The sequence below is a fragment of the Protopterus annectens genome, chromosome 6.part1, assembly GCF_019279795.1.
Source record: "Protopterus annectens isolate FY-2018-M chromosome 6.part1, PAN1.0, whole genome shotgun sequence".
In the NCBI taxonomy this organism is placed as follows: Eukaryota; Metazoa; Chordata; order Ceratodontiformes; family Protopteridae; genus Protopterus; species Protopterus annectens.
In genome coordinates this window covers 383648579-383670587 of record NC_056738.1, presented here as the reverse complement: position 1 = coordinate 383670587, position 22009 = coordinate 383648579, and the positions used below count along the sequence as shown (strand labels likewise).

The 22009-nt window shown below is 40.2% G+C and overlaps 1 protein-coding gene across 1 annotated transcript in view; it reads left to right on the top strand.

Moving 5' to 3' along the window:
• Positions 1-766: 766 nt before the first annotated feature.
• The window catches only part of LOC122805337 (solute carrier family 22 member 6-A-like), a gene marked incomplete at its 3' end in the record, with an annotated part of 180832 nt that continues 159589 nt past the window's right edge, over positions 767-22009 (top strand). Inside the window, exons 1-2 of the mRNA XM_044075424.1 lie at positions 767-1162; positions 17801-17904. Of these exons, the coding sequence (XP_043931359.1) occupies positions 767-1162; positions 17801-17904 (500 nt within the window). The remainder of the gene's footprint in view (positions 1163-17800; positions 17905-22009) is intronic.

Below are 22009 nucleotides of genomic sequence, written 5' to 3'. Positions count from 1 at the left end.
ATTCTGGGTCCTTTACCAATGTGACCAAATAACATGAACACAGGAATCATCATCTCCATGAAAAGATGAAACACAGCGTTACTAGCACCAGGTGAGAAAGGACATTACAACCTGGCAGACGATGGAAGGATGGACACATTAACATAGGTTAATTTAACAATTCATTTCACAGATGTTGTTAGTGAATACTTGTGTTATATCCTCTAACACACACACACACACACACACACACACACACACACACACACACACACACACACACACACACACACACACACACACACACTTTGAACACTGTTCATGGTTTCTTTTAGCTTATGATTTAACCTTTGTTTTCCTACTTTTGTCCTTCTGAATCTAACCCCTTAATAAAAAGTGAGTTACAAATGATTACATGCATATAGGGGATCTAGTCAATTTAACATTTGAAATTTAAATACATAATGAGGGTTTAATGTAGTTGTACCTATTTCATTTGACCACACTACTAAATTTAAACTATATGCTTTATCCGCTGAATGGTAACAACGCTACATATTTTTCAGATTTTCTAGAAAGATAATGGAATGTAGCAAAGAAAGCATGGTTTATGTTTTAACTTAGATTTCAGTTTCTGTTCTTTTTTTTTCTTTTTTCTAGGTGATGATATAGTCAGAAATTTCCAGATGGACTTGCACTTAAACACCTTGGATTAACAACAGATCAAGAAGCCTGGATTTGTATAGAATATTTACTTCCATACTGTGTATTTCATTATCTCATTAGAATGGGCTTTTCAGAGATCTTGGACAGTGTGGGCGGCATGGGCCCTTTTCAGATAATTTACATAATCCTGCTTTGTATCCCCATGATAATGTTAAGTTCTCATAGCCATATTCAGAACTTTAGCGCAGCTATTCCAGATCACTATTGTAAGATTTATGTCAATGATACCCAACCCATTAACTTTACAGAAGGCATATTTGACACCCATCAGTGGAAAGTATTCATTCCAGAGGACAGTAAGGAGCAGCCAGAAAAGTGCCTTCAGTACTCTACACCGCAATGGGATTTCCTTAATGAAAGCTTTGCATCAACAAACATTTCTGTGCAGGAAACAGTTCCATGTAAGAATGGATGGGTCTATGATAAAAGCATGTTCACGTCCACCATAATTTCGGAGGTACAAGCATCACCATTGGTTATAGTTCTGATGTGATTATACTGATAAAGGTTATGGTGCATATCTGCACAACTAAACATTGCAATTTAAATACTTAATTCATGGAGTGAGACCTGCTGCACACACACACACACACACACACACACACACACACACACACACACACACACACACACACACACACACACACACACACACACACAGACATCTTTATTCATATAGGTCTGCTGTATATTAGTGTTATCAGCTTTAAACACACATATGCCGGCACTTCAACATGCTGATAACAGCATTTCGCCTCTTTTACACTGACCCTAGGAGAAAATACAATTAAAACTTTCACATTATCTGTACTATATAATACAACATGATTCAAATATGAACTTATGATTACACGTTAACTAGAAACATTAGCAGTGTTTTCATCACTTTATCAGATAAAAATAAAGCTGGCAGTAGTGTCTCTGAACCAAAATCCTTGAACCTAAAGTATTGCGTTTGACATGCACCTTGTGTTACTTTTTTGTTTAGGCCAGCTTATATATACCATATATATATATATATATATATATATATATATATATATATATATATATATATTAGTTAGTTGAGCTTCATAATAGCATTAATCATAATTACTTGTACTTGTTTCAGCAGCAGTTGCACGTTTTTCTAATACGTACTCTCCTCTATACAGTTAGCCTCTAACGGGTGCCTTTCTAGATGCTCGGGATAGCATGTCCACGGCTACACTGAGCTTGAAACCATGAGCTGGTTATGCCATTTGTGCACGTCTTCAGTTTGGGATGTCACAGCCATTGGTCATTGATATGTAATAACTTCTATCATTTACCCCTTTCTAGTCAAAATTCCTGTCTGTACTTCTCCTATGGCAAACCAGTGCTTACTCAATTCCCTTAGGAAATGCTTGTGGTTTTTCATTGCTGTTTGGTGGTTGAAGTTATGGTCATACATCTGTCTTGGGGGTATGCCTTTGGTTAGTTGCTTTTGACTGCCAAACACCGAATGGTAGCTGAAATCACTTCTGTAGCATATACTTACCTGATTTTTGCTTCTTATTGAGTAGCCTTCCCTGTATGGTTGCTGAACAGCTCTTAGCTGGTTTATATGTCTTTTCCAGGTACCGTATTTCATATCAACAATGCACCTTTGAAGCTCAGTCATTAAAACCATTTGAGTGAATTGTTACCAAATCTACAGTCTGTATTCAATACCTGCTGACCCATTTTAAAACTGCTCACTGATGTGTTATTGATATGTTGCATTTATATTTTGTGTGGCTGGATTTAAATATCTGATCTCGCTTTGTCACAGATGGAGTGCAGTTCTTTAAGAAAAAGTTGATAGTCTAGCATTGTCATTGTATACATGCTATTGCAATCATAGCTGGCCTTAGGCATAGGCCAATTAGGCAGCCGCCTAGGGTGCAGCTTTAGTTGGGGCACTTTTCCAGTATTTATTTTGTGTAGGCAGACCAGGATGGGGGCACTGGATGGTGTGGTGCGGGGTGCTGTGGTGCCCTTTTGCCTAGGGTACCCGTTGACCTAAGGCCACTCCTGATTGCAATATACAGATAGTATTGGGGTGGTACTTTCACAGCTCTCCTGAATGCTTGCACAGACCTTTCAGTTAGTCAGTGTGTGGCCAAATAGTGAAGTACAGGGATAAAATGCATAATTTAATTTGCTTCACAAATATTTAAAATCCTTCTGATTTAAATTATTGGCCCTTAACTACTAACAACATGCTAAGGTAAGCTATTTCTTACACACAATAGCTATACTGCTGATACTGCTTTTTTCAGCCATTATTGCCCCCATAAAGATTATTTAAGAATGTTCTGATTATGCATCCTCTGTGGTTTTTCAGAATGAGCCCAAGATAGAACACTGAATGTCAATATGAGTAAATTACCATGGAACATATGGCCATTTCCTAGGATACACCGATGTTGCTTCCGCAGTCTTTTCACATAAATGTTATGACAGTCCATCGGCAGAGTCACGCACTCCCAATCCTTTATATTCTGGGTTGAAGAATGTTTTTCTAGGAGTAGAGATAAATGCTACAGCTTTTCTGTAGACATAATAGATATCCCATTCCTGTGATGAGTATACTCCCCAGGTTAGAATAAGGGCTGTTATGTTAGTGATAGTTCGTGTTTAGCTTTAGCCAGCAACCTAGAAACAAAGGCAATGTTTTTTTCTGTACCATCCTGGATTCATTTGATGGGACTGCATATATTCCATAAGACAACACATAACAGCCTAACAACAAAGATGGAGTGAAGAGGGTCATCGCTTTGTTGGGTGATATAATTTTCCTTAGCTTCTTACATGGATATTTACAAGCTTCCAACCATTTCCATTCAGACCCCCAAGTGTGACAACACATTTAATTGCTGTAGTACAAACTTATGGCAGAGTTTTGTGTTCTCCAAGTTAGCCCTCCTTTATCACATCTTCTGGAGCCTGGGTGCTTTCAGCATATCCTCTATCTCATCTCAACATTTGTGTAGTCCATCCCTTGTGAAGTACAGGCCCACAGTATGCTTCTTTATCTTTGAAAATTTTGCACTAGCCTTTGGTTATTCTAAAGTAATATTCTTACTGTCTGTCTTGGATACTTTGTCATTTTTACTCTGTGTTTAGACTAACAGCTTGGCAACGGAGCATGTTAGGAATTCCTAGGAGTTCTAGGGCCATTGCATGTTTCCAGAAAACAGACAAAGATGCCATTTTGAAATTCACTCTATTATGCTGGAATAACCCTCAAAGTGTATTACTTGTTAGAATTTTTTTTAATATTTTTTTCTAGTTCCATTGATACATATATCTCTGTCAAAGTGATTTTTGTGAACTCACCATCCTAGTTAGTATTGTAAAAATTCCTTCAGTACTTAGCAAGCAATAGTGCACAGTTTTTAGCACTGGGTTAAAAGTGATTTTGAAATTTCCTTATATAACAATACTCACTGGGTTACCAACCTATACTTCAGACAGCACTCTCTTCTACATATTGCTGTTCCTCCTTTATCATGTATGTGTAAGCCCAGCTTTTGTTGTTCTATTTCATGCCATTTGTACCTTTATTTTTAATTCCCAGTGACATCTTCTCCCCTTTATTGGTGTTTACTAACATTTCTGACTTACTCAGTAGTAAGTGTGAAACTATTGTAAAAAAGTTGCAAGAAATGCAATAGATAAAGCAACTCATGTAGCCATCTTTATTTTATTTGGCTCTTGCCACTTCTGGAGTAATCCAAGTAATTTGTGTCAGATCAGTTCAAGAGATACAGATCCAAGTACATCAGATCCATTTTAGTGGACTTTACCATCGGATTATCCTTTTCATTTTGTACCATTTCTGTCATTTTGTTTATTCTTGTCTATTTCCTTTCATCTTGTGTGTGTAAACTGGATGAGACTTCAGTTTTTTAATTTTAAATTATTACTGCTGAACCTGTCACTCGGTATTTCACATGGGAACTCACTGCTTGAGCATTTTCTGTTTGCAAACTGGAAGTGATTCCTTCTGTGTAAGTTTTTTTTCTGTTTTCTCTCCTTGACTATCAAGTTAGTATATTTGGGTAATGGGGTGTTCTCAGTGGCTTGACTCCTTCTGAAATAGTTTTTAATGTGTTAACAATAAGTTGGCACTTCTACCATGTTTGTCTAGTTGAAGCTTCAACTAGTTGAAATGCTGGGAACCAGAGGGGAAAACAGTTTTACATTTACTAACTCGCACTCTCTCTCTCTCTCTCTCTCTCTTTCTTAGTATATGATATTTTTGTATTCATTTTGTTTAGGACAGTCAATATTAACTCTTTTTTTATTTTGTACCATAGTAGGGGTTGTATAATAACGGTTAAGATGTTTACCTGACAAACAAAATGTCAGTAGTTCAGTTCTCACCTGGCATGGTTGACTAGGCTTAAAAAAGCCTCTGTAGTCATTAGCCTAATATTAATATATATATTTCTTATGAGCTAATAAAATTATCTGTATACTTCCCTGTATCCTGTACCAATGCTGTGAATTTCAGTGATTTTAGTGTTTAAGTGTCATTTTGTTCTTAGGAGCAGTTTCATTCATGTGTTTTTGCAATGGTACAATTACTGTCTGATGAAGTGCAGTTGTAGGAGTGCAGTTGTCCTAATCCCACCTCCCCTGAATTCACAAGTCCTAGAACATTTTTTAACATTTATTGTTACTACTGAAAGATGACAGTGGTCTGAGCCATTTTCCTCACTTGCAGGATCCTTCACTTTTCAACACAGCTGTTAATTAACGATGGAGTCAGCATATGTAAGTAATAGGGAATAGTTGCAAAGCCCATGGCTTCTACCTCTCAAAAATACTTTGAGAGTACTTTGAGATTAATGTCACTTGCAGTGTTGTTGAGTTTTCTTTTCAATGAGTTTGACTTGTCCACTTTTTTGTTTCTGTGTGTGTGCATGCATACACTTCTGTGTGTGTGTCTCCAAGGGGTTATGGCTTAGATTGACATGGTAGATACTTTCACAACATATACCATATTCAGGCCTATCACTAATACCTTACCTTATATATTACTTACCATGTAAATGCGCTGGTCCTGAGACCCTCATTAATACATGCCCAAGCCCAGAATGCAAATACAACTATCTAATTAGAATTAAATGAGACATATCATTGCATCATAGTAGAATATCCACACTTACAAATTAGCTTATATAAAGAGTTAGACTAGATAGCACATACATAAGAGTATTTACACTGTTATATATTCTCTCCAGAGTGATGCTGCTCTACTTAGGCAATAACCCACGGTTGGGTGTGGGTAATGCTGGATTTACCCATGGTCGGTGTGGTTTGGTAACAAGGGTGAAGCCCAAGTGACCAAACAAAGCCAACCATGGGTAAATCCAACATTGTCCACACCCAGCTGTGGGTTATTGCTGTTATACAATGACATTATTTAAGAAAAAAATACTTACCTTTCTTAAATAATGTCATTGTATAATGTCTCCGTGCTGCCCATCTGCAGTTTTCTGGTATCCTGGGGCCTTTTCTGATGTACTGTGCATGCATACTCAGTATATCAGTGCTGTGCAGAGGTAGCAACGGAGAAAGGAAAATCTCCATTGCTTTTTTTTTTTTTTTTTTTTTTAAGATATCTTGCTATGTACCTTGTATAATGTAGTGAGATATCTTAAAAAAATAACAGAGATCTTCCTTTCTCCGTTGCTACCATGCACAGCTAATGTTTCTACTTTTATAATCATTGCTGTTCTTTACTCTATTACCCCTCCCTGTCAACTTCCACCTTTCTGGAATCCACCTCAGACATTCTCAGCTGACTCCTCCAAGGATATTAAGCTCCATTTTTTCATCTGTTATGTTTTTTTCTGTTTATTTTAGTTCTAACAGTGCAAAAAGGAATATTCTGTAAGTAGTGGGGTGTGTGAGCCGAGGTAGAATTACAGCTGTCTTAATGGTAAAGTATGGTCAAAACCCTTTTAATGGTTTCAAAGAATATTTGTAACTGGTTGCAAGGGGTAGAAGAAGCTCACAGTGGGCTCCGTTCACAGGCACATGGTATATGCCGAGTTAACAGTGGAATCAAGCTGAATGGGGGTTAGGAGATTGGTCTCAAGAGTGTTATAAATACCGCATACTAATGTCCGTTGGGAGGGAGAGCTGCAAATTTGAACTTGTAGATGCCTAAAGTAAAAAGCTTGATATGTGGGAAAATGAAAGTTAGCAGTGCCACTAACAAGCTGTGGTAGTAGTTCTAAGTTACCAAAGTGGGTTTAACAAAGTGAGGTACTGGATGGGGAAAATCAGCATTTAACCTTTTTTAGTACATTTAGTAGAACGCTAAATTATGAAGCGCATAGATAAGTTCAACCAGACAGAGGCGCCAATAGCTACAAAACCTGTAAATGCACAAACTGGTAGGGCAATGGAGTAATGCTACTTGCACAACATAAAGCATAAGACGACTATAAGACACTGGTGAATGAAAAACAGATGTAATCACTACTACAAAGGTAGTGACATCTAAAAGAAAATAGGATATGACGCTTTCAGGGGGTAGCATGACAATATAGACAACAATGCTATCTCTGCACAGCAAAAAAATAAAGCAAAAAAATCAGGAGATATACTAATGGAAAAAGTTCGGGCGACCGGACCTTTTTCAGTTAGTATATTCTTGGATTTACAACGGGCACACTGGTTGGGCTGGCCAATCAACATGCTTGTTTTTGAATATTTAAGGCCAGTCATTGTATAATATAGCAACAACCCTGGGTGTGGGTAATGCTGGATTTACCCACGATTGATGTGGTTTGGTCACGAGGGCAAAGCCCGAGTGGCCAAACAAAGACAACCGTGGGTAAATCCAGCATTACACATACCCAGAAGTGGGTTACTGCTATTATACAATGACATTATTTAAGGAAAAAAAAAATTACTTTTCTTAAATAATGGCATTGTATAATGCCTCCTTGCTGCCCTTCTGCAGCTATCTGGTATTCTGCAGCAGTTCTGATGTACTGCGCATGCGTATGCTTATGCGGTACATCAGAGCTGTGGGTGGAAGCAACGGAAAAAGCAAGATCTCCGTTGCTTTTTACAAAGTGTCTCGCTATGTTAAAGGAGTTTAACATAGCGAGACAGCTTTAAAAAAAGCAATGGAGAATCTCCGTTGCTTTTTCTAAAGCTGTCTCGCTATGTTAAACTCCTTTAACATAGCGAGACAGTGTATAAAAAGCAACAGAGATCTTGCGTTCTCGGTTGCTGTAAAAAAAGACATATACTAATGGAAAAAGTCCGGGCGACCGGACCTTTTTCCATTAGTATAAGAATGATTTACAACGTGCACGCTGACCAATCAGCATGCACGTTTTGGAATATTAATGGGGGGCATTGTATATTTGTTCCAGAATGTGTTCATGTCTCTTTTGATTCCATTTATAGAATCTAAAATGCTGCATATTAATCAAGCATTTAGACTTCAAGTCCTTCTGTTAAAAATCTTTACAAGATTTTAAAATGACATTTCAGGTGGTCTAGTTGATGTTTCTAAACAGTCGATTCATTTTGATATCTATTACATTCACTAAAACTGAAATGGTTTTTCCACTGGAATATCATTTTCTGTTTCATATAGTTCCCTCAGTATATATTGTCTAGCTTTCATGGCAGTATTAAAAGGATTGTAGTGCAAGGAGTGTCATGATTGTGCTCTAATATCTGGAAAAAGACAAATCAGTTAAGCACTACTATAGCGTGAAACCTGGTCTTAACAAATGTTAAACACCCTGTTTAACTTGTTTAGGTTGGGTCTTGTGATAGGCTGTCAAATCTGCCAGTACTGACCAGGAAACAACAGTGGCAGAATAAAAATAGATTTGTTTCTGCCTGCTGATTGTGCAGATAATTTGTCCCTGACTTATAAACTTAGAAAGTTGATAGAATTACAAGATTTGCATTAGCCTGCATTTCCTGAAGGATATGAAGTCTGAGTTTCATTATACAATGACATTATTTAAGAAAAAAAATAATTACTTTTCTTAAATAATGGCATTGTATAATGCCTCCTTGCTGTCCTTCCGCAGCTGTCTGGTATTCTGCAGCAGTTCTGATGTACTGCGCATGCGTATGCTTACGCAGTACATCAGAGCTGTGGGTGGAAGCAACGGAAAAAGCAAGATCTCCGAAGCCCGAGTGGCCAAACAAAGACAACCGTGGGTAAATCCAGCATTAGCCACACCCAGAAGTGGGTTATTGCTGTAATACAATGACATTATTTAAGAAAAAAAATAATTACTTTTCTTAAATAATGGCATTGTATAATGCCTCCTTGCTGCCCTTCCGCAGCTGTCTGGTATTCTGCAGCAGTACCAGCTTTCTAAATTAACATATACTTTTCCAGTTTGAACCTACACTTTGACCTTTTATACCATAATATATCAGCAACATAAATGATTCCAAGGGTGCAAACAGTCGTCTTTTTTTGGTATGGTCACTGCTTTCACTTTCTTCTTAAACTTTGGGTTTCACTACGTTCATCGTATTTTCTAGAAAGCATGCAATGTTGCACTCATGATTCATTTTCTAAATCAGCTTTACTCTTTAACTTAGCCATTTTCACACTTTTGCCATATACTTCCATTCTTAAATATGTCATTGACTTTAAAATGTCACTTTTCTATACCCAGTTTATGCTTCTGAGGTGCACAAAAGATTCTGCTATATAGTTTATTTCCTATAGACTAAGGGCCCTTAAAACAGAGACATACACATTCATGCACAATCACACGCATGCACACACACACACACACACACACACACACACACACACACACACACACACACACACACACACACACACACACACACTCACACACACACACACACACACACACACACACACTCACACACACACACACTCACCGCGCGCGCGTGTGTGTGAATCTATGGCTATTCACAGACCCACAATATCAAATGGCAAGTGATCAAACACATCTGGTCGATCACCAGCCAATTGAAAATGCAAAATAAGAAATTTAACATTTGTTTTTGCAGGGGGGGGGCAAACTCCCTGTTAATTAAATATACCAACTCTGAGATCGCACTGCAATGGAAAAAGGGCACATTTCCCAATTTTGTCTATACTGACATCTCATGCATCCAAACACTAGCAACCTTTAAAAATTTGAGTTTTGAACAATTTACCTGCAGATGAAGCTTTCAAGCTTCTTATAGTCTGAGCATTTGAATTACACTCCATATGGTATTACCTAAAATGATTTAAAACAGCATAAGATTGATAGTAAAATATTGACAGCAAAAAATCTAAACTAAAAAAAAAATATAAACTGAAAACATCTAAACACAAAATATTGGTAAAACTGGTTATACTAGAGAAAGGTTTATGCCCTTTCCCCACTGTTGTGTGATCTCAAATTTGGTATATACAATAAGCAGGGAATATGGGGGATTCAGTGGGGCTTCTCCCCTGAAAAAAAAAACATTGGTTTTGAATGTGGTTAGATTTATCTTAGCTATTTTATTAGAGTTACCCTCTTCATGTATTCTCAGTGTAACATAATTAAAATTTCAAGTCCTTTTGTCATTGTGTATACTGCCAAGTATTGTTATATTAAGGATCTTTATTTTTTGTAGTTTAACATTATTTATTGATTGCCACCTAAACTTCATTCTATTATTTCAGACATTTTTTTCAGCTTTAATATACTTTTAATTTATTCATTTTATTAAATACAGAAGTCATCTGGTCCATTGAAAGGTCAAATGTGATGTATATGGACAGTATGCCTCTCAACGTGCACAAACTGAAAGAAGGTCCTTGAAAAATAGGAACATCCAACTAAAAATCCAGATATCTAATTAGCATAATAGATGAATATTAAATATCACATGACTCTTCCCACATCCAGTGGGAATGTGGAACACTACTCAGAAACACATTTTAAAAAACATTGACTGAAAATATAAGCACATTATAAAAGAGAGTGTAAAATCTGTAGAATTTAATGAACTGTATTGTAAAAATCAATCCATACAAGGTAATTTATTTTTGCTTCAGAAAAAGGAAGATGTAAGACGCATGTCACCTGTCTTTAAGATACAGTTGCCACTGGTATTCTGGTCATATGGCTCCTCACTGAAATGCTGGCACTCGAAATGGAGAGTGTTGTCAAGCTGAAAAAAACGACTGGGAAAAAAAAGGAAAAGTGTGAATCCCAAAAATTTCTCTTCTCCTTTAAATTTTGTTTTGTGCATGTGTGTGTGTGGGGGCAAGTCCTCCCTGAACTCCCCTTACCACCCCATACTTGTATATACCAACTTCACGGTCACCATACCTTGGAGAAAAGGGAATATTCCAAGAAAGAGCATCTCAGACTTAATATATCTAAATGTGTTGTTTTGGCCGTTCAGTCTCTGTATTTTGGGACTCACTATTTACCCCGTTATGACTACACCTCCCTTTTCGTATGTAGTCCTCTACTTGTCATATCTGCTGTAGTCATTTCTTCATACATGTCTGATTAACTGTGCACTCTTCACATAGCAACCTCCATGAAATTTAATGCTGCACAGCTATGAATCCCAGCTAATGTGTTAGCGCAAGTTTAAATTATTTTTTTTTTTGCGTATTATGCAAAACATTTATGGGGGAAGCAGAAAATTTGAAATGTGCATTGTATAGTTTGGTATAAGAGATCTTTATTTTGTTCAAGTTCAGTGCAAAAAAAAAAAAGAGATTGTAAAAGTGAATTTTAGCGTGAATTTTGTGTTTTCCAAGAAAGTTAATAGCTGAGAACTATTTTGTCTGGTTTATGAAAGGGCCAAACAGACCAGATTAACAGAAAAGAGAAATAGTGAGAAAGTACAGTTTTGTACCTACCATAAATGTAGATGTCCGAACTGGATAGCATCTGCAGTCATAACAACTGGGTTGTCCTGTCGTCAGGCAGCCCTTCAGTCGGCCGGATTCCAAAGTCCGGGTCCGGCTTCGACTGATGTCGCACTTCACCCGACGTCATCTCTGTGGGTCTTCGGGTATAAAGGCATCAGCCGACGCCATTTTCTTCAGTGTTTCTTGCCCCAGATGCCAGTAGCCTTCTTGAAGGCTAAAATTTGGATAAATGCCAATGTTTCCAAAAAGATAGAGGTAAACACAAAAATAAGCATGTATGTACATATATACAAACAAATACACCATAAAAGACTCCCCCCACCAGCTAGCTATTAGGAGGGTAAACACCCTAGGAGTACCACAGAGGGAAGGAGGAGGTAATCCTGACTGCAGATGCTATCCAGTTCGGACATCTACATTTATGGTAGGTACAAAACTGTACTATGTCCTTCATGGATGCATCTGCAGTCATAACAACTGGGTAGAATACCATAGCCAACTAGGGAGGAGGAAAAACTAGATTATGGTGTGTTTAGGATCCCTTGCAGTACAGCAGTGGCAAACCCTGCTCGGGATCTGGAATATAGAGGCAAATTATAATGCTTGGCAAATGTATGCACGGAGGTCCAAGTAGCCACCTCAATAATGTCTTTGGTTGCCACTCCTCGTAAGAAGGCTGTGGTAGTGGCTGTTGCCCTTGTAGAATGAGGTCTTATGTTCTGTGGAATTGGTTTTCCATGGAAGGAGTAACAGAATCGTATGCAATTTCCTATCCATTTGGAGATTGTCTGTTTGGAAATAGCTTTTCCTTCCCTTCCTGTTGCATAGGCTACAAAAAGCTGGTCAGTTTTTCTGCTACTTTTTGTTCTGTCCAAGTAGTAGCGTAGCTGTCTATGTACATCCAAGGTATGCAGTATTATTTCCCCTCTGTTTTGTGGGTTGGGAAAGAAGGTAGGTAGGTGGATTGCCTGGTTTAAAGACACTCTGGATACCACCTTAGGCATAAATGTAGGATTAGTCCTCATGGACACTCTATCTTGGTGGAAGATTAGGAAGGGCTGTACTGCCATTAGGGCCTGAAGTTCAGAAACCCTCCTGGCTGAGGTTATTGCCAGTAGGGAAGCAGTTTTCCACGATAGATGCTGTAGGTCTGCTGTTGCTGCTGGTTCAAAAGGTGATAGTGTCAACTTTTCTAGCACAAAGTTCAAGTCCCAAGCTGGCAATGGTGGTTTCATTGGAGGTTTTACATTCTTGATTCCTCTGAGGAACTGCCTGAGTAAAGGGTGTGAGAAGACAGGTGGATCAAAGCTGTATTCTGCTGATATAGCTGATGCATGTATCTTGATGGAGGAGTAGGACAGGCCTGTATGTAGAAGTTCTGCCAGATACTCCAGAATGTTAGGCATATCTATGTTTGACACATCTTTTCCTCTTTCAGTACTCCAAATGACAAACCTTTTCCATTTTCCTGCATAGTTCCTTCTTGTTGAAGGTCTGCGGGCTTCAAGAATAATATCTTTAACTCTTTGTGAAAGTTCTGGATTAGCTGCTGCTATGTGATGTTCCATGCAGTCAGTTGCAGCGTTTTAGGTTCGGATGCATGATGCTGTAGTTGTTCTGAGTTAACATCAAAGGCATCAGGGTATTGGCCACATATTGTTCGAGACATGCTCCTCAGCAGTGGGTACCAGTGTTGTCTTGGCCAGTTTGGAGCTATCAGGATTATCCTTGGACGTTCTTCCTTGATTTTTAGTAATACCTTGTGTATCAAGGAAGAGGTGGGAATGCATATGCTGTTAGGCCTTTCCAGCTGAAGGAGAGCGAATCCACTTTCCATGCCAGTGGGTGGAATGTCCTTGTGCAGAATTTTTGAGCTGGTGATTGAGAGGGGAAGCGAATAGATCTATCTGAGGCATTCCCCATTTCTTTGAGATGGTCTTGAAGATGTCCGGGTGTAGCATCCATTCGTGGGCATCCGATGTGGTTCTGCTTAATATGTCTGCTAGAGTATTCTCCTTTCCCGGTACAAATATTGCCTGTAACTGGATGTTGTAGCTGAGTGCCAGGTTCCACAGCTCCAAAGTCATTCTGCATAGGGGGTATGAATGAGTGCCTCCCTGTTTGTTGATGTACCACATGACTGTGGTGTTGTCTGTCCTTATCATCAACTGGCCCTCTTTGAGAAATGGTCTGAACTTTTGGATTGCCAGTTTTACTGCCAGCATTTCTTTTAGGTTGATGTGCAGGTGAAGTTGATCCTGCGTCCACAATCCTTGCACGCATTTGTCCAGCATGTGGGCCCCCCATCCTAGGTCTGAAGCGTCTGTTGTGATGGTCTGGTTTGCTTGACATCTGCGAAAGGGTAGACCTGGGTTTGACTGGCATGCTTGAGCCCACCATAGGAACTCCTGTTTTAAGCATGGAATTAGTGAAATTTCTGTTTCTAGGCTGTGCCTGTGTTGGGACCATAAGTTCTTTAGGTACCACTGTAGTTTTCTCATATGTAGTCTGGCAAGTGGGATCAAGATTATGCATGATGCCATGAAGCCCAAGGCCTGCAGTACTTTTCTTGCTGTTAACTTGTTCTGTTTTGTTAGAGCCAAGAAGTAAAGAGGGAGTTCTTTTTGTTTTTCTGCAGTTAGGAATGCCATTTGTCTTACTGTGTCCAATTCGCCCAAGAATGTCCTTGTTTGGGATGGTATCAGCCTTGATTTTTGTAAATTGACTGTGTATCCCAGTGCTTGTAGCAAGTAAATGACCCTTTGTAAATCTGTTGTCAGCTTGCTTTTGTTGTCCCCTTGTAGCAGGCAGTCGTCCAGGTATGGGTAAATTTGAATTCCCTGTAGTCTGCAGTGGGCGATTACTGATGCCAGGCATTTTGTGAATACTCTGGGCAGTAGATAAGCCAAAGGGCAATGCTGAGAATTGATAATGCTCTGATCCTGCAAGAAATCTGAGGTATCTTCTGCAAATTGGTCGAATGGGGACGTGCAGGTATGCCTCCTTGAGATCTAGAGTTACCAGCCAACACTCCTTGCCCAGCATGGGAAGAAGTTGCTGTAGGGTCAGCATTTTGAATTTTGGGACAATAATGCATGTATTTAAGGTGGACATGTCGAGAATAGGTCTCCAACTTTTTTCCTTTCTTGGACCTAGGAATAGTCTGGAGTAGAATCCTTTCCTTGTTCTGTTGTTGGCACTCTTTCCACAGCTCTCATGTTTGCTAATTGCATTATCTGTTGTAGAGCCTCTGTTTTTTGGTTTGGAGGTAGATTTGGCATTCCTCTTTTGACTGGTAAAGTGTGGAAGTGGAACCGGTAACCTTGATCTATGGTTTGTAAAATCCACTTGTCTTTTGTGATATAGTGCCAGTTCTTCGAAAATAAGGTTAATTTGCCGCCTAATGGAGCTGCTATTTGTTCCCTGGTAGGCGGATGTAGAGGTATGTCACTGTGGTTGTGTTGTTGTAGTGGCAGTGGTTGTGTCTGTGCCTCTGTTGTTACCTTGCCACTGTCGTCCTCTGTAGGCACCTCCTCTGGATTGGTTTCTGCCTCTGGCATGTCTATTCCTGCCCCTTTGGGATCTTGTGGAGTCAGGAAAGGACCAATTTTTGGCAGGCCAGTTCCTGCTAAACCTTGGGGGTTGAACCTGCAAGAAATCTTTAACCGTTTGAACAGATTTTGCCTTTTCTTCCATTTTCTTCATTACCTGCTGGGCAGGTGTACCAAACAAGCTGGTCTTATCCATAGGAACATCTAATAACTTAGCTTTAACATGATCCGGTAAGGCTTGTTCCTTTAGCCATGCATGTCTTCTTATCACTGTGCCAGTCATGGCTGATCTAAATGAAGCCTCCAGTGCATCATAGCCACATTTTAAGGAATGGTTACTAACCTGTTGTATATTATTTACCATTTCTAATACATATTTCTTATCAATAGAGTGATCAGAGGATAGCTTTTTTGTTAACTGATCAAGCATAAACTCTTGGTATTGTATCATGTGAAACTGACAGTTTAAAGCTCTAGCTGAGAGAGTAGCTGAGGTGTAGACTTTTTTGCCCCATCTGTCTACTGACCTGGCTTCCCTTTCTGAAGGAATAGGGTTTTAGCTGTGGTCGGGCTACTGCCCTGGGACCCTGGGATATAGTTTCGGGTCTGCAAGTGGGGCCTTGTAAAGGTGGTGATGAGTGTCTGGTACCCTGTAAAATCTGTCTGGTTTGGCAGGGGCTGGAGGTAAAGAATCTGGTGCAGAGCAGACATCATTGAAGGCATCGTCCACCACAGAGAGGACAGGAGGTATAGCTAAGGGCCTGTGCTGTGGAAGGTGTAGAAAGGTCCTAAGTCTTTTTCTGGAGTCTGAGAAATCCTGCTGCTGCCATTGGAACTGCTCTCGCATGGCATGTAAAGTTTCCCCAAAGGAAAATTCTTCTGGTGGGGAAGCAGCTGGAATGGATTCTTCAGCATCTGAGTCTTCATAATTGGAGAAAGGAGCCTCTGGCTGGTCTGTTATGTCTGATTCATCGGCAGAATCATCAGAGGACACAGGCTCGGGGGGCTCTGCCCTAGGTCTCTTCTCTGGGGGCTGAGAGGCCCTGTCTGGGTGAGATTGAGATCCCCTGATTAATGAAATTAAATCTTCTGCCAGAGTAAGCATTTGTGAACTAGAAGAGGGCCTGGTTGTAGGGGGTTTAACAGGCACTGTTTTAGTAGTTTTGGCTGCTTTAGCCCTGGCAAAGGCCTTAATGGACATGGCTGCTGGAGGCCTAGCAGCACCACGTGCTGGAGTAGAGACATCCAAGGGAATGGTGTCTGATAAGTCAGTGGCAACCACCGTAGTGGTTAAAATTTCTGAGGCCGATTCAATAGAAGTAGCAGGGGCCTCAGTGGTAGTGAAAGATTCAGCTGTACTTTGATCAGTTTTTCGGTTTCGCCGAAACCGAGACACTCGCGTTTGCTTAACCATGGTTTCGCCGAAACCGGACCGCGAGTGTCGGTCTTTATCTTTGCGTTTTTTAGCAGTTTGGGTAGTCGGAGGATCCGACGGCATAATATACGCAAAATCAGAACCGAAAAACTGTTCAGCAAACTCCGACCGCCGCCTAAGCGTTGGTCGGTTGAATGAAGCACAGGCCGAACAGGCTGCTACGTCGTGGGCTGGGCCTAAACAAGGCAGACAATAAGAGTGGAAATCTTTATGAGGTATTTGTTTCCCACAGGTTAAACAATTATTAACTTTTTCTGACATCGGCTGAGGCAAGAAAGAGTCCCCAACGGGGTACTTAGCTTTAGAAGTCTTCGAAGTAGTATTCGGTAGAAGTAATCTCTGGATCCGACCGACCGGCACTTGCGAACAGCTTCTGCTTCCGCCGGCAAGAAAGACTGAAGAAAATGGCGTCGGCTGATGCCTTTATACCCGAAGACCCACAGAGATGACGTCGGGTGAAGTGCGACATCAGCCGAAGCCGGACCCGGACTTTGGAATCCGGCCGACTTTAGGGCTGCCTGACGACAGGACAACCCAGTTGTTATGACTGCAGATGCATCCATGAAGGACATCAGAGTGATACAGGGTAGGGTACATCAGAAAATATATTGCTGTTAAAATCAATATAGTAAGTCAAGGTTCAACAAAGTAGTCTGCTGAAAAATACATTTTGGCAAAGTTGATTTTACCCTTCAATGACTACTGCAAAACAATTTTACACTTATGAGCTCACAATGAGATTATGTGATGGGAACATGCAGGCACAGCCTCTTCATGGGAGGGCCTGTAAGGGGCACAGTACCATCTCATCAAACACATGAAGTCGGTTCACAGGATCATAAGAATTACAAGGCAAGGAAGTCACAAAGCTATACTTGCACTTACAATGTACTTCCTGCTTCTAGAAGGAAAAGCAAGACAGACCCGTAATGAATTTATGTACAACCATGCAATCAGCCAGGCTCATCCTGAAAGATGAGGGATGCAAGGGTGTCACTCTATTACATGCAAGGAAGTTTACTTTAGAGATGTTGTTTCACTGATTACTGATTCCTTCTAGGAAATAACAAAATTGTGGAAGTACTGACTCAGACATGATTTGAAGATATGTGACTTTTTAAATTGTATTGTATTTGAGACCATTTTACTTCGTAAAATGATATGTGAACTGTATTTTCACCCTCTACTTTCTCCTAGTGGGACTTGGTATGCAGCCGGCAGTTCCTGAAGCAAGTTGCTCAGACTATCTATATGGCTGGGATATTAGTGGGAGCTCTTCTGTATGGATATCTGTCAGACAGGTAAGAAGTAGCAGTAGTGACTAAGGCACTATCAGTTCATCATGCCTGAATAATGCATGTTTATCATACGAAAAATACTCTGAAAGCCACATTTCAATTTTGATTATTACTTTCATATATTAACTGATATTTATTCTGAGAATTAAAAATAAATGTTTTGCTTGATCTTTTGTGGTGGCTGTACAGAGGTATGCAGATCTGCAAAATAATTCTGTTATAACAGTATTGCTAATTGCAGACTGAATCTCATTTTTTCAGCTTTTTTAAAATTATTTTATTGTTACTAGGTTTTTCAATAACTGGTTGATTTTGCAGACATTTTTTTAGATTTGTTTGTAATTTATTTGTTTATATTCCTAATTGCTAGCACTGGAAACAAAGCAATCATTTTAGCCAGTTGTACAGCAAAAATGTGCTAAATCATTCATATGAAAAAAAATGAAAGCTAAGTCTGGTGCTTCTGTGCAGCTGTAATTGTCAAGGTGTTCACCACATGATGGCTTTCACAGCTGATAAGACATGCGTTAGCATTGTCTGAAGATTGCCTATACCTTGTGCATGGCTGCTACGTTTAATTAGTGCTGCACTTTGTGCTTTATGTTTGTGAATCCCTGGCAATCATAAAAATTCATTGCTCAGTTCACTGTGCATTTGCAGGTAAGCTGCGCTCTGCAGCAACAAAACAGAGGTCATACTTGCAACACTGAGGAGATATACAGTGCTGAGCATAGACTTCTGCCAAGCCTAGTATTTATGTGTTGATTTATTTATATCTGTTTACCAAGTTAGTGTATCAGTCCCAATGGGCCTTCTGCAGGCCCAGCTCAGGTGAATATAATTACACAAGAAATGAGAAAAACATATTCATGTTAAAAAAAATCATATACATATTTACAGATGCAAGAATATGCTACAACATTTAGTTCAAGAAGCAGTTTACAATGTCAAAACATGGATGGAAAAATGGAATCATGCCAGCAGTGCATTTTGGGAAAAATGTAGCCATAATGACTGAGAAGGTTTATGCTACAGGTGTAACAGGATATCAGTATGTAGAGAGGAATGCAGACGGGGTCTATATTAAATCAGCGAATGCTTGAAAAAAGTGAATGCTGATTTATCGACCCCATGTAAGTGAAAGCTTACAATCCCGAACACTCGGAACAGCAATTTTTTTCCCCAGGGAAAAAAAAAATCGCTGTTCCACAAAAAAAAAAAAATAAATAAATAAATAAATAAATAAAAACTTCAAAACATTACATAAAGGGGGGGGGGGCTTCACCCTCACACCCCAGATGTGGGGAGCTGCAACCACCACAACCCCACTACTTAAATATACCAACTCCGAGATCGCACTACAGTGACGAAAACTACAAAGTAACGGAGGTGGCCAAGCAATTTCCTTCCCAGGGAAAGAAATCGCTTATGTGCCATTTTGCTATTTTACTGTTTAGTGCTTTCAAGTTCGATCAAGACGCATTCGAAGGATTGTCTTTGATTATATAATAGGAACACCACAGACGTTAGAAGACGTGAATGAGAATAGTTGTAGGAAAGGATACCATGGGGATGAGACAAAGAAAGGGTAAGAGAGGCATGCAGAGGGAAGAGGAGTAGAAAGGAGACACAAAGAGAAGAGGGAAGCAGGATGAATGACAGGCAGTAAGTGAAGAATGATATGATGACACAAGGAAGGATGAAGCAGGGATAAAGGGGTGTGTGTGAGAGCTGCAGGGCTTATATAATATGACTTGAGTGAGTGCAGCTGCACTTTGCTTGGGTGAAGAGGTGTTCTTGAGCTGTTACCTGAAGTCAGAGTACTTTTGGATGTCTTTGATTGAGGGAGGAATGGAGTCGCATAGTTTAAGTGCTAGGATGATGGATACATGGTCAGTGCAATGAAGTTTAGGTTTTGGACTTAGTAGTGTGGGTTGAGATTGAAGATACACCTGAAGTTATACATGGGGGTTTTGATGAAGAGTTTATAAGTGAGAGGGGAAGATGTCTCAGGAGAAAGGGCTTTGTGAAATAATGTTCCTAGTAGGAGGTTGGCTCTCAAATGTATTGGAGCCATTTGGCTTTGGTGAGAGTTAGACAGTGGTATTCTTTAATGAGGGGGGTTAGTAAGGAAGCAGCAGATTTTATTGGAGATGGTTTGCAAAGTGGCAGAATTTTTTATTAGTATTTAACTGATATCCCACTCTGAAAATCTTTTGCACGTGGCATGTCTTTGTAGAGTGACACTGAAATGCATAAGCTGCTTCACATGTGACTATGAATTGTGACACTCTTTTGCAAGTCTGCATTTGCATGTCATTACAGCCTCATTTGGTTGACTGTTTTCATTTAGATCTTTCTTGTGCAGTCAGTCACACATACTGTATAATGTATAAAAAAACCCTCTGTACAGCAGTGTCTCAGAACCACCCAAACCCACACCCTCACATACTGTATAATGTATAAAACCCCTCTGTACAGCTGTGTCTCAGACCCACCCAAACCCACACCCTCACATACTGTATAATGTATAAAAAACCCCTCTGTACAGCTGTGTCTCAGAACCACCCAAACCCACACCCTCACATACTGTATAATGTATAAACCCCTCTGTACAGCTGTGTCTCAGACCCACCCAAACCCACACCCTCACATACTGTATAATGTATAAACCCCTCTGTACAGCTGTGTCTCAGAACCACCCAAACCCACACCCTCACATACTGTATAATGTATAAAACCCCTCTGTACAGCTGTGTCTCAGAACCACCCAAACCCACACCCTCACATACTGTATAATGTATAAACCCCTCTGTACAGCTGTGTCTCAGAACCACCCAAACCCACACCTCACATACTGTATAATGTATAAACCCCTCTGTACAGCTGTGTCTCAGAACCACCCAAACCCACACCCTCACATACTGTATAATGTATAAACCCTCTGTACAGCTGTGTCTCAGAACCACCCAAACCCACACCCTCACATACTGTATAATGTATAAACCCTCTGTACAGCTGTGTCTCAGACCCACCCAAACCCACACCCTCACATACTGTATAATGTATAAACCTCTGTACAGCTGTGTCTCAGAACCACCCAAACCCACACCCTCACATACTGTATAATGTATAAACCCCTCTGTACAGCTGTGTCTCAGAACCACCCAAACCCACACCCTCACATACTGTATAATGTATAAACCCCTCTGTACAGCTGTGTCTCAGAACCACCCAAACCCACACCCTCACATACTGTATAATGTATAAACCCCTCTGTACAGCTGTGTCTCAGAACCACCCAAACCCACACCCTCACATACTGTATAATGTATAAAACCCCTCTGTACAGCTGTGTCTCAGACCCACCCAAACCCACACCCTCACATACTGTATAATGTATAAAACCCCTCTGTACAGCTGTGTCTCAGACCCACCCAAACCCACACCCTCACATACTGTATAATGTATAAACCCCTCTGTACAGCTGTGTCTCAGACCCACCCAAACCCACACCCTCACATACTGTATAATGTATAAAACCCCTCTGTACAGCTGTGTCTCAGAACCACCCAAACCCACACCCTCACATACTGTATAATGTATAAACCCCTCTGTACAGCTGTGTCTCAGACCCACCCAAACCCACACCCTCACATACTGTATAATGTATAAACCCCTCTGTACAGCTGTGTCTCAGAACCACCCAAACCCACACCCTCACATACTGTATAATGTATAAACCCCTCTGTACAGCTGTGTCTCAGACCCACCCAAACCCACACCCTCACATACTGTATAATGTATAAACCCCTCTGTACAGCTGTGTCTCAGAACCACCCAAACCCACACCCTCACATACTGTATAATGTATAAACCCCTCTGTACAGCTGTGTCTCAGAACCACCCAAACCCACACCCTCACATACTGTATAATGTATAAAACCCCTCTGTACAGCTGTGTCTCAGAACCACCCAAACCCACACCCTCACATACTGTATAATGTATAAACCCTCTGTACAGCTGTGTCACAGACCCACCCAAACCCACACCCTCACATACTGTATAATGTATAAACCCCTCTGTACAGCTGATTCTCAGAACCAC